The 15,125-nt window shown below is 39.8% G+C and overlaps 1 protein-coding gene across 2 annotated transcripts; it reads left to right on the top strand.

Annotated features, from left to right (window-relative positions):
* Window positions 1–306: 306 nt before the first annotated feature.
* Window positions 307–8,593, top strand: DDX20 (DEAD-box helicase 20). 2 transcript variants are annotated; one of them, XM_083745278.1, is made up of 11 exons: window positions 307–578; window positions 2,235–2,329; window positions 2,826–2,994; window positions 3,227–3,341; window positions 3,448–3,590; window positions 3,981–4,119; window positions 4,609–4,667; window positions 4,964–5,046; window positions 5,905–6,010; window positions 6,098–6,199; window positions 7,342–8,593. In XM_083745278.1, exons 1-11 carry the CDS (start codon window positions 389–391, stop codon window positions 8,436–8,438), a joined length of 2,298 nt encoding a protein of 765 aa, XP_083601404.1. In that variant the 5' UTR covers window positions 307–388; the 3' UTR covers window positions 8,439–8,593. The 2 variants fall into 2 exon arrangements, with proteins under 2 accessions (XP_083601404.1, XP_083601403.1); XM_083745277.1 differs by having other exon boundaries at window positions 4,609–4,671; window positions 4,968–5,046.
* The last annotated feature ends 6,532 nt before the right edge of the window (window positions 8,594–15,125 follow it).

Here is a 15,125-nt window from a genome sequence, read left to right as displayed (position 1 = left end):
ACCCATCTTGAGTCTTGACGCTGCCTTAGCTAAGCCCTTTATTTCTCTCGCTTAGGTGCAGCCTCCTCGGTCCCCCCCACAAAGAAGGGATGCTTGGTTCCGCCCACAGCCTAACATACCTACGCTCACTCCACCCCCACCCCTGTCTCAATGGTTCGGCCCTCTTTCAGCCATCCAATTATCTCTCCTCCCCCCCCCCCCACCTGCAATCCGCTTCCTCCCTCAGGCACTTCTCTGAAGTGCTTCTCTCTCTACCCCGCCCTCCGCGCCGTATCTTTGGTGTGTCGGTGTGTGTTCGGCGCGCGCACCTCTGTCGTCACATCCGCAAGGTCTCGTCGCCCCTCGTTTCTCGCGACGCTTTCCCAGGGTTCCCGCTCTCTTTTCCAAGATGGCGGATCCCGAGGTGGCTCCGGCTGAGAGCTGGCTCCGTACCCGGGACGTGCATCTGCACGAAGGGCCCGAAGACTTCGGGTCGCTGCTGCTGTCGGCCCCGGTCCTGGAGGGGCTGAAAGCTGCCGGGTTCCTGAGGCCTTCCCCAGTGCAGCTCAAAGCCATCCCGCTGGGGCGCTGCGGCCTGGGTGAGGCGGGATGAGGGATTGGGATGAGGGGTGTGGGCAGGGCCACGAGGCCGTGTGAGGCGGTCGCCTCCTGCGGCAGGATCCCCAGAGTCAGCAGATCCCGATATGGATCTTTCTCTTTCCTCGCCCTTGTTCTTCGTGTAGATCTCCACTCCTTCCCTGGCAGGGAATGGACTGCCATTAAGGTTTTGGCTTCGGGTGCAAAAATTTATTGGGTCGGCCCTGGGTGTAGAGCCTTTGTGCCAAAGGATAGGAGAGTGTCAGAAGTCAGGCCAAGATCTTGCGTTGGGAAGAAAAATGCTGCTGAGGCAGTGGAGCAATGTGGGTTGTAGAAGGTATAGTGGTACCTTGATTCTCAAACTTAATCCGTTCCGGAAGTCAATTCCAAAACCAAGGCTTGCTTTCCCATAGTAAGTAATGCAGAATGGATTCATCCGTTCCAGACTTTTAAAAACAACCCCTAAAACAGCAGTTTAACATGAATTTTACTATGTAACGAGACCATTGATCCATAAAAGGAAAGCAATAAACAATGTACCACAGTCGCACAATCAATCAGTCAGTAGCTGAACTGGGTTCCATGCAGTCAAAAAAACAAAAAAGAGAGCCACAAAAATGCAAAATAAATAGCAAAAACAGGCAGACCTCAGTGTAACACTCAAAATGGAACTGTGGCACTCAAATTGGAAGCATAACAGTCAAAACGGAGCATGTTTGGCTTCCAAAAAAAGTCTGCAGACCGGAACACTTCTGGGTTTGCAGTGTTTGGGTTCCAAGTTGTTTGAGTGCCAAGGGGATTGAGAAACGAGGTACCACTGTAACACCCATTTTACCTTTTGGAGGGTGATGCCAGAGCTTGGTGCTTGCATTCAAGGCATGTTTAAGGAGGCTTTTCTGAGGCAATGAGCCTTTCTCATATTGCAGTAGGCTCCTTAGCTAAGTGGCTAGTATGTAGGTTGCAGGCCAAACTAAAGTGGCATGTGCCACAGATGCAACCATTGCCTTCTTTTGTCCTTATGGATTTTTTTTTTTAAAGGCATATGGTGAGGGCATGGAGGGAGATGGTCTATGAAAAACAGACAATAAAACATTTAAGTTGAGTCTGTGCAGGACTTTTGGATTAAAATTGATGTTTTGAGAGTCTTATTATTGATTGAAGTGGTGTATACTCTGTACATGTCCTGGTATGCGGTGAGATGAGAAATGAAGCAAACACCTAGCATTTTACATCCACCTTCATATTGTAGAGAAAGATCAGAGATGAAGAGCAAGTTGCCTTCAAGAAAATTGTTACTACAAGAAGACCTACTACTGGTGCCCCTTTTGTGCTTGTACCAGCATAAGGGCTTTGTATTATGTGTTTGTTTGTTTAGATGTCACTTGGAAGACACAAAATTGCCAGATGAAGCTAATAATACTGATGAAACGTCTAGTGTCAATTTTAATATATTTTAATGTGATTGGTGTACTGTAAATATTTATTCGCTATTAGATGGATGAGTGTTGGATGGTTTTAGCTTTGGAGCGGTGTTCCATTGAAAGTGAATTGGTTGCTGATGACATGACTGGCCTAATTTACTTGATTCTTTGGTCCTGGATTTTTGGTGGTGATCTTTTGGCTGCTTCTTGACATTTTTCTATTTGTTTACTTTTCAGATCTCATTGTACAAGCAAAATCTGGCACGGGTAAAACCTGTGTCTTCTCTACTATTGCACTTGATTCCCTTATCTTAGAAAGCCTGGTTACGCAGGTGAGCATTATAATTTTGTGTAAAGCTTTGAGAGAAGTGATGTCAGTAATCAATAACAAGATTATTTACAAGGGTAGTGCTATTCAGTGAGAGTTTCATTCTAGCTCCCTCATGGGTAAGCTTTATTATAACTAGATATAGGTAGGTAGCTGTGTTGGTCTGCCGTAGTCGAAACAAAAACATTCCTTCCACTAGCACCTTAGAGACCAACTAAGTTTGTTATTGGTATGAGCTTTCATGTGCATGCACACGAGAGCTCAGTTTATTATAACTGTTGCATATGGATTTATGCTGATATTTAAGGATGCTTTGTAAGTGTGATTGACACTTATTGACGGGATATCTGGCTTCTAGGTGACTAAAAATGCCATCAAAGAAGTGTCACGTATTGGTGCCCTCATCTGTTACGGGAGCAGGGGGTTAATAATCTAGGAAATATGATGTATTCATTTTTTGTGTATTCTTCTAGTCTATTCACAGCTTGACCTTTTTTCAGATTTTGATCTTGGCCCCTACCAGAGAGATTGCTGTTCAGATTCATGCAGTTATTACAACTATTGGGATCAAGATGGAAGGCTTGGAATGTCATGTCTTCATTGGAGGAACCCCTTTAAACCAAGATAAAATGAGGCTGAAAAAGTGTCACATAGCAGTTGGCTCTCCTGGTGAGACAAATAAAATGATACATGTTTATCAAATCTTGCATTGTGCTACAAAAACTAGTGGATGCTGTCTGTGCAAACATATTTACAGAGCAGAATTTGAAAACTGCAAATAGAGAGTTAATCAGTCATATTTAGCAAGGTGCTATGTTTACTATTCTTTTGCAAAAGTATATTTATTTCAGTTAGATGTGTTGTATGCTTAAGATCCTAATGCAATTTTTGTTGTTGGCAGGGCGCATAAAGCAACTCATAGAACTGAACTATCTGAATACAGCCAGCATTCGTCTCTTCATTCTTGATGAGGCAGATAAGCTTCTGGAAGAAGGTAGTTTCCAGGATCAAGTCAAGTAAGAGTAGCCTACCAGTAATCATTATAATCTTTTTGTTTCTGAAACATATTTGGTTTGAAGTGTTTTTTCTAAATGGTGCTTTCCCCCCTCCCTCTCTCTTTAGTTGGATTTATTCTTCTCTACCAGCCAATAAGCAAATGTTGGCTGTGTCGGCCACCTATCCTGAATCCTTGGCTAATTCTTTGACTAGGTACATGAGAGATCCCACCTTTGTGAGATTGAATCCCACTGACCCAAGTCTCATTGGTATGTATGATGTGCTCTTTGCATTTCTGCACAACCCTCCAAATATGTTAGTATGCTTGATTCTAAAGTAGTAGTGGGGAACCTATGACCTTCCAGGTGTTGTTGGCCTTTAATTCCCATCATCCTTGATGATTGGCCCTGCTGGCTGGGGCTGATGGAAGTCGAGAGTCCAATAGTTTCTGGAAAGCCATACAATCACCACCCCAGTTATAGAGTTTTCCATCTTGATAAATATGTGGTTTGAATTTATTGTCTGCCATGTTAATGCTCTATATAACAACTTAGCCAGAAATATTGGGACAACCGTTTATTATTGTTACATTTGTATCCTTTCCTCAAAGGAGTTTTTGTTTGTACAAATGATATATAAGCCCATCCTGTTTTGGTTAGGGTTGAAGCAGTACTTCAAAGTTGTGAATTCTCACCCGTTACCTCATAAGACTTTTGAGGAGAAGGCTGAACATTTACAGGAGCTGTTCAGCAAGATTCCTTTCAACCAGGCCCTGGTCTTCTCGAATCTACATAGCCGGTATTTTATGTTTTTAAAAAAATCTAGATTAGCTAAAATAACAATTATTTGGGGTTTTATAGCAATGCTCCTGTTTCTGTAAGTGAAAGCCAGTGCACATTAAAGTGGGTGAAGCTAGTGAGTTTCTAGGGCTGTAAGATTGGTCATCTATTGTTTAGTGCGTCATGCAGTATTGAATTGAATTGAAACAGTGGGATTTATTTCTAAAAATCTCATGCCTTTAAAACACACACCATATTTTTATGACTTAAAAGACCAAGAGTTCATCATATATAGGGTGGATGAAATAATCAAGGGGAAATGATTCCAGATTAAATCAACTGTGCTTGCATCTTATTGTGCCAGGAACAATATGTTGCTAAGTTTAGCTGTTTGTTAAATATTTGCTATACACTCCTGTCAGACAGTTTTGAGGAGTTGGTGAGTGGGGCAGTCATGAAGTGTTATGCTATAAATACATTTACTGTATTGTCTTTTTCACTGTTTCAGAGCTCAACACCTAGCAGATTTACTGACTTCCAAAGGTTTTCCTGCTGAGTGCATTTCAGGCAAGTTTGCAGGCCTATTGGTAATTTTTTCTTATATTGATTTTAGCAATGTTGTATGTGGAATTTGTTGTTTTCATGCACATGTGTAAGTATGTATGTTATTTTAAGTTACAATTGTATAAATATTAATTTAGGAGTAAGGCCCATTTGAGCTTGATAGGAATTACTATGTATGTACAATAGATAAATTAGAGAAAAGTGTCTGTGGAGGAGATGTGGTAGCAAACTACCCTAATGATTCTGCTAGTACTTTTGTTGTCTGGTCTTCATTTCTCCATTTGTTCATCTTTATCTAGGCAGTATGAATCAGAACCAACGACTTGATGCTATGGCTAAACTCAAGCAGTTTCATTGCAGAGTCTTGATTTCAACTGATTTGGTGAGGTTCCCCCCACTCCACCCTGATGTCGAATTTTTAAAAAGTGTAAAGGTTTATAGATGTACTTCATATAGATCTGACTTGAAGGAAGTAGAAACTGCAACCAAGCTAGTGCACTCATGTCTCTGGGAAATGTGCTAGTACATAAAAATGCATTAGTATTTGAAACACTACATTCCTTGCACTAAAATATGTTGTAACTCAATCTTGAGAAGAGGAAAATACTAACCACTATTTGATGAATATATTTTCCCCATGCTCTTGTCTTTTCAAAGTTTAGTCTACTTCCAGCATATTTCTATTAAAGTTTGTATAGACAGTTGTGAGCAAGAATGAAAACATAGTATTTTCAGAGTAGTCTCCTTGAGGAAGACCCAGAGAAGTGTCATTTAGATGGCTTTGAAATTTGTATGGTTTAAATTGCAAAATTACATTAATGCATCGCAGGGAGCCTTGAACGCTTCTGATCTTCTGTGGATTGTGCCCACTTACTGTAATGAAACTATGCTGAAGCAATTGTTTTTGAGCAACACACCCAGCAGCATTTAGAAGATAACTGAAGGCAGCCCTGTTTAGAGAAGCTTTTATTGTTTGATGGGTTACTGTATTTTAATATTTTGTTAGAAGCCACCCAGAGTGGCTGGGGAAGTCCAGCCAGATGGGTGGGGTATAATAAATAAATGTAGTCCTTCGGAACTAGAGCAAATGGCTTGTTTTGTGTCTTAATGTGTGTAAATTGATTGGGAGGCTGCGGTATTTTATTCATGGTACCATGGAACAACTGAAGAAGTCTAAATGTTGTGCTTGTCTTGTTTCCTCCTTACTACCACCTTTAACTTCACCCATCCTTCCCCTCAGACTTCCCGTGGAATTGATGCTGAGAAGGTGAATCTAGTCATCAACTTGGATGTGCCTTTGGATTGGGAAACATACATGCATCGGATTGGCAGAGCTGGGCGCTTTGGTAAATACTGCTTTGAGTTTGCTATGCAGTGGCAGGTGCTGGATCTACAACTCTTTCCAACTTATTTATATCTCTGCTTTGTCACAGGAACCTTAGGACTAGCAGTGACATATTGCTGCCGTGGGGAAGAAGAAAACATGATGATGAAAATTGCACAGAAATGTAACCTTCGGTTGCTTCCTTTACCAGGTACAAGTGTTTCTGGTGTATGTGGGACCATGGTGCATTAATTTGAGCATGTCTTTATGCAGGGAAGGTGGGGGCAGGAAAACTGGCCCTCCAGAAGTACAGTTCCCATCACACCTAGCCACTGACTGCTTGCTGTTGAACAACAGTGGGTGAGCCACAGGTTCTCTGTCCCTGTCCTTCTGAATGGTGCTATAGTAAATGTTTCAGAGTTGATGCAGGTGGTTAAGCTGCAGTCTTGTACTTGCTTACATGGGAGTAACTGCCATTAAATTAAGTGGGTTTTTTTTTAATACTATGTGTAAGTTTGTACCATAGGCCCATTCTGAATCTTAAATAGTTAGTTAATTGTTTCCTGAGTAGAAATACTGAATTATTTCAGAAATGTAATGTACCAGAGTTTTTAGTTGTTAAATCGTTTAAAGTCACAGAATAATGGAATTGTAGAGTTGGAAGGGACCACAAGGGTCATCGAGTCCAACCCCCCTTACAGGAATCTTTTCCCTCAACATGGAGCTCAAACCCATGACCCTGAGGTTGAGTCCCATGCTTTACCACCTGAGCTATCCAGTAAAGCTAGATTCATTGACAATATATTTAATAGCCCAGTAATTAAGACATTAAATAAATAATACATTTGGTCAAATACGGGAGCTGCTTAGTATGACTACCTTGTGACCTTCAACAGTATAAAAACTGAGAAGCTCTAAAGAGGAAAGGAAGCAATATTTCCAAACAAGATCAACATAGATTTAGGAAGATGTTCCTTTCTGGCAGAGCAGTTCAGCAAGAGAGGTTGTGAAACCTTAACTTTTGGAAGCTGTCAAAAGAAGAAATTTGACTGTTTTAGATGGACTTACCCAGTCATTGGCTTATGGGATCATCATTCTTTAGCTCTGACTGTTTTACAGCGTTATGTAACATCTTTTGGCTTATAGCAATACTTTTGTATGTATTGATCTTTCTTTTATTTTTAAACTACAAACTGTCTAGTAAAAACATCTGGCACATGCTTGTAATCAGATGCTTGCATTCAAAACGTGTTTTATGATGGTGTCACTTAGATACATTTGTGATTATGAGAATTTCTTTGAAAAGAGATACTGTATGTTGCTCTTGACTAATAACATTTTTCTCTTGTGAAGAACCTATACCTCCTGGGCTCATGGAACAGTTTGAAGGCTGGGATGTCGAAGTCACTGCTGTCCCATATCCCAATGCTTCACTGCATGCATCTCTGTTGCCAGCTAAGAGACCGGAGGGGACCATGCAGCACACAACAGTAAGCAGCAGTGCTCCTGTTGTTTGTGAAAATTCTGTTGCAGCCAAGCCAAAGCAAACCCTCAAACAGAAGCAATTATTTAAAACAAGAACGGAGGATACAAAACCAAAAATAACCCGGAAGCAACAGTCTTCTCATAGTATCACTCAGCAGAAGCACCAAATAGAGCCTTGTATTCAGACTTCTGGAAAGCATAATGAGGAGATGGACAGGGAAACATTAAAAAGCATGCTTCCCAAGATCCCTTGCTTATCATCATTTAAGGACCGGCAGTCCACCAGCACATGGAGCATGGCGGAGTTCATTGAGGATTATGAGTACTTCATTAAAGAAGGCTCAGAGAGAGAAGTGGAAATAGTAAGAAGCTATACAGGCCCAGGAGAGCAGCATCAACACCCAGAAAGTGATACTAATAGAATTTATACTGAAACAGAATCCAGCTTGCATGCTGCAAAAGCTCATGTATTGACAGGAGACTCTGATAGCGATAGTAGCTCTTACAGTTCTGGGTCATCCACCTCTAGCTGGGAGGACCAGTCATATAGTAAAGCATCTTCAGATACACAACAAAGAGACAATGGTGTGCTGACATCAGATCAGAAATGTGTTTCGCAGTTCAGTGGTGTCCCTGAACCACCACAGTTCCAAACGAGTCCTCAGCTCCAGAAGATAAAGGAACAGAATGTAAAACAGAGCAGTCAAAGCCGCTTCCATTGTACCACCAAGCCTTCCAAGAGCAAGAATTTAAAAAGTGAATCTGAAGTCAAACCTACTCCTTTCCCTGAGTGTGAAGATCAGAGTTATGAGGAATACTGGCGAGCATATTACCGGGCTTGGCGGGACCATTATGCAGAAGCTTCTCGTTCATACTACCAAATGTATCAGCGACCATCAAACTTAGTAACTGCTTATCATGCCAATGCAATCTATTTTGAAGAGTTGTTGCGCAGTAACAGATAATGGGAATTCCTGCCACCCAAAACTTACTAGTGGAATCTTAAATCACCTTTCTGTTTCCACTCACATATTTTCTTTATTCCATGTATATACTGTTTTGTATACTTTCTAGAAGGTGAAATGCTGCAACAGTATTGCTAATAAATAGTATGAAAATAGTGTTTTATGTTGATACTGATTTACTCTTGGCATAAGATTCATGGGAAATCTGTTGTAGATTACTGTTCTCATTTATTTGGGGTTATGAATTTGGAAAAGATTACTGCCTTTACTTTTTTCCCTCATGTATGGTGAGCATTTTAATTTGTACAGAGGTTAACATGCTCATTTCTGGGTGTCAGATGTACCAAAATATATGGCTGCTACTTCTCATTTCTCTGTAATCTCAGATGAGTTGTGGGACTAATCTATTTTAAAATGCCTGTATTCCCATCCAGAAAATAGCACTCATTCTTTGAGAGGTAAAATGGAGCCTAATTGTCCAGAACGCTAGTTTCTTTCTCTGGATTCCCCATCTTGCTACTCTGAAGGCCTTTGTGGGTAACAGGGGCAAATAACGTCTCATTCAAAGGATGGAGAGGGTAAAATGCTTAAAGATCTCAAGAGATTCTGTTTAGACCTTACAGTTTCCCTTAAGCTTGGTGAGAACTTTAAACTATTGTTTGAGAAATGGGTCAGAAAGAAACTTTAGAAAGCAATCTCTTTAAAGTAAGAAAATACTTATTTTTTAAAAATCTCAGGTATGATTTCTATTCTTGATGAAGTTCATTCTTAGAGCCCTCTTTATTGTATTAATAATAATAATACCCCACCCATCTGGCTGGGTTTCCCCAGCCACTCTGGGTGGCTCACAGCATATATCAGAACATATTAAAACATCAGACATTATAAAGAATACAGGGCTGCCTACAGATGTCTTCTAAAAGTCAGTTGTTTATTACCTTGACATCTGATGGGAGGGCGTTCCACAGGGCAGGTGTGACTACTGTGAAGGCCCCAAAGATTGCTCTGTTTGCATTCTGTATATGTACAGTTCAGCATATCTATAACAAGTGCTTACTTGAAATCTTAGTTTTTACTTAAGGACAGCAAAACATCTTTATCTCACTTGTCTTGAAGGTCCTCACAGAAATGCAGTAACTTAGGCTAACAGAATGATTGGCCCAAAGTTTGTGGGGTAGGAGGCAAGTTGTGATACCATGATCATTATGAAAAAACATTATGAAAAAGGCGTGACCAACTTGGTCATTTCCAGAACAGCTGGGGAATTTCCAGAAAAGACTTATTCACTGCGAGTAAGCTACTACCTCTTTCTAATTGGCAACTCCCTACTTCCTTTTACTCAATTATCATTTCAAACAACAAGACTCCTAGTGTACTACAGCTGTAGTGCTTCCTTCTGTTTAGAAGTGGCATAAATAAAAAAGCATATCTCAATTAACACATGTTGCTGATTTAAATAAATCTTAATTAAAACTGTATAAATAACACTTTTTGAGCTAGATTGGTTCAGCGATGTGATAGGATTTTTAACATATATAATAATATAAAAAACTATCATAATTGGATGGTACTCCAGGGGATACCAATATCAGGCCTGCCATGCATAAGGAAAAACTTTAATTAGAAATGAAATTGCATATTAACTGCAGCTAATTGCCCTGCTTTGTTTCAGCTGCTCTATATCCTATGCAAAACCATGATGTGATGGGAGACTGACTGGGTAAATGCATGAGTAATGGTGTACAGGGAGACATACCCCTCTGTCTTGTTGATTTAGTTCCTGCACAGGTTGATAATGTTCACACCCTGCAGTTTTTTTTTACCACATTAAGTTCATAATAATTTTTTGTCATTCCTCCCCCCAAATAACAGAGCCTAAAATTACAATTAACATGTGGCATTCTTGAAAAGATGTTGACAGTAAAAAGAGTCCCTTGTACGCATAAAGGTTGGGAATGCTTGTACTTGGGTTGCACAGTGAAAGACACTCATCTGTGTATCCTATTTGTGAGCTTCCACAAGCTTCCACAAACAGGTGGTTCCTGTTGGGATCAAATACTATACTAGTATCCTTTTTCTGTTCCAGCAAGGCATTACCTAAGACCTTTAATGGAGGTGCTGAGATACTTAACTGTTGAAGTAGCATTTTGACACACAACAACTGTAGTTTTTAATATAAAAGCATGCTTTTTATCCTACCGGATCTGCGTTTCACAATGGAAACAGAAAAATAGGTGCCACCTAGTGGAATATATGACTTACAACATGCAGAAGGAATGCTATACTAATGCTGTTGCTGAATTATGAAAATTCCTTGGAAGCTGTTGACTCTCTTCATTCATTCAGCAGCAATACTGGGATTATCCACTTTTCAGCTGTGTCTATACTGGACCTCTTCTACTTCTTAAAAGTATCACAATTGGGTCATAGCCTCCATTCAGGTTTTCCTCTTGTTACTTAAATTTATGTTCTTTGCTGATCAGTTATTAAGGATTCAAACTTCTGTAAGTTTTTTGATACTTTGCTTCTTGTTCCTTGTATCCCATGTGGGATTTTTTGAGTTGTGAGAATATTAAATGAGTCAGAGCCAGGTGTACTTCAGTATATTGTAATGTAGTCAAATAGCTTTCAATAGTTGTTTTCAGCTTTCAGGTCTGTGACAGTTTTGAAGATGCATTTTATATTTAGTTGTAAACTATAATGTTTGTAGCACATGACAGGTACTTTAATTGCAGCCTATGAAATATAGGGGAGAATTACATATTTTTAAACAGCCTAGGTGTTAAAAGTTTTCTAGGTGTTGTATAAAGATTAAGAAAACAGCACAGTTCCTGCCTACAGGCTTGCACTGATCCCCAAATCCATGGTTGGGTGTTGCACAGGAAAAACTTCGGAGTAGTTTTTGGATAACTTTGCAGTCGGAAGGTTTCCACACAACTAGCAACACATTTTACTGTATTTTATAGCATATATGAATGAAGAACTCCAGCCCAAGAGTGGGGCACCTCTGGCCCATGGGTCTAATTAGGCCAAGTCATGCCCACATGCCCTATACCTGATGTCATAAGATGCCAGATGTGTAACAGGTAAAACCTGGCTCGGCGAAAAACTTGCAAAGGCTTATTCAAAGAACTGTACAAACTAATGCCTTTAAAGGGTTTATGAGGAACCTGCCTGCAGAAGAGGTCAGCTGATGCCCTTGTGGTATTGTGATTGACAGGTGCTTGGCTCTGCCCACAAAGGGTTGGGGGTAAGTAACAGTCTGGAATGGATTAAAAATGTTCCCCACCCTTGCTGTAGCCTGGGGATATGTATCAGTTCTATGGCTGAAGTGATTGCAGCCCTAGTACAGGCTGATCAAGCTCCCTAGTGCGTATTTTTAAATAGCGGAAGTACTAGAGGAAGGGAAAAAAGCCTATATCAGCAATGAGTCTTTCAACCTCCCTAATTGTGCACTATGGTGGTCCTGCAAATGTAAGTATAGATGCTATTGGCACATGCTTCCAAAAAGAGTGCATGGGCCTGTTCCCTAGCAAGGGTGGGGAGCAGGAGGAAGTTATTCTCTGGACACCTAAGAAGTTGATTGTCCTGAATCTACTGCCTAAGAAAAGTGTATAGTTTGATGGAATTCATTGTCCCAAGAGGTCTTTAGGAGGAGATTAGAAAAAAAGGTGGAGGATAGGCTTATCATTGACAATTAGCTATGGTGACTAATTAGAGAACATTAAGCACTATACTGCTGAATACCAGTTGTTGGGAAGGAGGGAAGGGCAACAGTTGGAGAGTCTATTGTTTTCTGGCCCTGCTTGTGGACTTCTGGGCTATTCTGTCTGGGCATTGCAAGAAATGGCGCTAGACTTAGTGGATTTACTGTTAAAGCCATCAGCTGCTTTAAGTCTCATTAGTGATCCCAGTTAAAAGAAATCTACAGCAAGAGTTCAGTGCTTTGTGGCACATATTCCATTTAATCCAGATTGGATACATCAGGTACAGCAGTGGCACAAGACGCAGTACTGTAAATGATATACAAGTTTCAACATATGCACTACAGTTTCAAAAGAAGACAACAGGAAACTTAGGATTCTTTAGAAAGTTTTTCGGAAACGAATCTACCTGCAGTTTTGTACAGTACAATTTTGTCTCGGTTGTGATGATTTGTAAGCAAAGCCCATTTAGAGTATGAAAATAGAAAATAATGCAATTGAGAGAGAATTCTGGTAACAACATAAAACCTCTAGCGCAAACACCATTGCATTGGAATGTCTCACTGATTTATCAAAAATATACCATCACACATGTTCTGTAATATATTTCATTGGTCCATGGAGCCAGCTGCAACTCGTCATGGTAACAACAGAGAACTGAGAAAAAGGATATACTACGGATCTTAATCTCTCAGCTGCATGGCTGTTTGACCTGCCGTGGCAAGCATTAGTCTGCAAAGAAAAAGAAAGCAATACACACATATGCGCACATACGCACAAAATTATGAAACCTTTGACTGAAAGCAAGACTAGAGGATTATTTGTCATTTGGTCCCATGACTGATGACTAGAATACAGTAATTAGACAAGAAAAACAAAAGAACTGTCGTGCTGTGTTAGGTCAACAGTAAATCTAGCCCCGTGGTTCCTGAAATTCCACTTGACAATGTACTTCTCCATCTTTGTGTCCAATTCACTCAATCTGGACTTGGAGATGAAGACACCTTGACCTGCATGTCCCCTTTTTTTCTCATAGCATCTCTGACATCATGAGGAACCATCCACAAAAGATATCTTTCTTCTTTTGATGATTCCCCTTATAGCCTAAAGGAATTGCAGATCTTACTCTGGTTATTTGATATTTGTCATAGCTGAAGGCTTCAGAGTGTAACACCACAGAGTAATGACAGAGTCCCTTTGTTCCTCATTGTTTGATTTAAAAGGTGTGCCCATCTTAAGAGTTAAAAAATGCTGATCATCTTGATTAATGGCCATTGGTATATTTCCAACAATTTGTCTCCCTTAAAAACTAACTTCTCCAATCAGTAATTGCTCTAAATAATGAGACATCTTATTTGGCATCCCCCCTCCAGAAAACATTTTGTATACTTATTAAAGAGTTTTAATTGAGTTAACCAAATGATCATAAATTTAGCACTGAACTAGAGAGGAAGTTGTTTTTAAAACTACCTGAATCTTATTGGTAGATATACTGAGACGTTAAAAAGTCAGAGTGGCTTGTTCCAGGAGACACAGTGAGTCATGAACAGAAGTTCTGATCAACAGTTTTACGGCACAATCCTAAGCATGTTTAATCAGAAGTCCTACTCAGTTCAATGGGACTTACTCCTACATAAAGTGTATAGAGGATAGTAGCCCTAATCACTGAACCAATCTAGAGGGAGTACCTCACTGGAGGTGACATTTGTCTATGGCCATTGCTATTGAAAACCTGAGTTACAAGGAGACAGTTCACTTTCCTATGACTGACTAGTTTTTGAGAGGGAAGAGAACAATAAGTTGATTATCTACTGATTTAAAAAGAACTCATTTTCCTGGGTAATACAAACCAACCAAAGATCTTATACAATTACATCAATTGCAAAAAAAGGACACCTTTCTGTAGAAAAGTTTTGTACATCTAAGAAATACTCTTCAAAAATTTAAAATAAAAAATCCTCTTATTGCTTTTCTCTTTTTGGTGATTCCATGTCCCTCTCCTTTGTTTAATGGTTTTAAACTCAGAAATGGAAATTTGGTGCAAATATTAAAACACAAGACAGAATTTTTATTTTGTGTTGATGGAAAAGATGAGTTCAGTTGGATTTGCTCTATTGTTTTCGATCTGCTGTAGAGTTTGTTAGAATTTAGAGAGAGAGAGAGAGAAACTAACTATCAGATTTGGGGCTCAGAGACTTGAGTCAGATTAACATTTTGTCTATTTAGTTATTTCTCAATACATAGCAAAACAGTTGCAAATATTGTAAAAAGACCCATAATCCCCTACTTGAAAATGTAAGACTAAAGTCACATTCCCTAGGTTCTAAGATATTAAGCAGTGCAATGATATTTCAGGGGGAGAATGTTCAGGTAGTCACATTTGAAATCCAAAGTTAAGTACTTTTGCTTAAATAGGTATGGTAAGCATACTGTATTTTTAAATTTATCTATTGAAGTCAATGGGACTTAAAAGTACTTGGATTGTGCCCATTGTTTCTGATCCATCAGCCCCAATATACCCCTTGATGTCCGCATATTCAGGAACATCCCTTTTCTAAAATCAGGGGAATGCCATACACTTTCAAAATTCTTATGCACACTGGTCTCTTGGCAGAAGTGTAGAGAGGTTGTGGATCATACTGACTGACAGCAGTGAGATTACCGGTATGTGTTTCAGGAATAGTGAATGGCCAGCATTTAGTTTGCAGTGATATGCTGGTACGGTAGGATGCCATATATGCAGAGAAATATTTTTTTCCAATTCTGCTTATGAAAAGTAATATATGAAATGTGATGCCAACTGCTAAGTGGCAGGAATAAATGAATGTTTCAGAGTCCGTTTGGGATGGAAAATGCACTAGATCACCGGTTTTCTAAGACAAAGGAGAAAACACATAGCTGGATACGTCTAGGAAGGGCAAAATGATGGGTAGCACAGAAACCACATCTTACTTCACAACCAACAGGTTTGGAACTATTGCTG

The sequence above is a fragment of the Podarcis gaigeae genome (genome assembly GCF_964106915.1).
Source record: "Podarcis gaigeae genome assembly, chromosome: 6".
In the NCBI taxonomy this organism is placed as follows: domain Eukaryota; kingdom Metazoa; phylum Chordata; class Lepidosauria; order Squamata; family Lacertidae; genus Podarcis; species Podarcis gaigeae.
The sequence above is the reverse complement of the archived record's forward strand: the minus strand, read 5'-3'. Positions and strand labels throughout refer to the sequence as shown.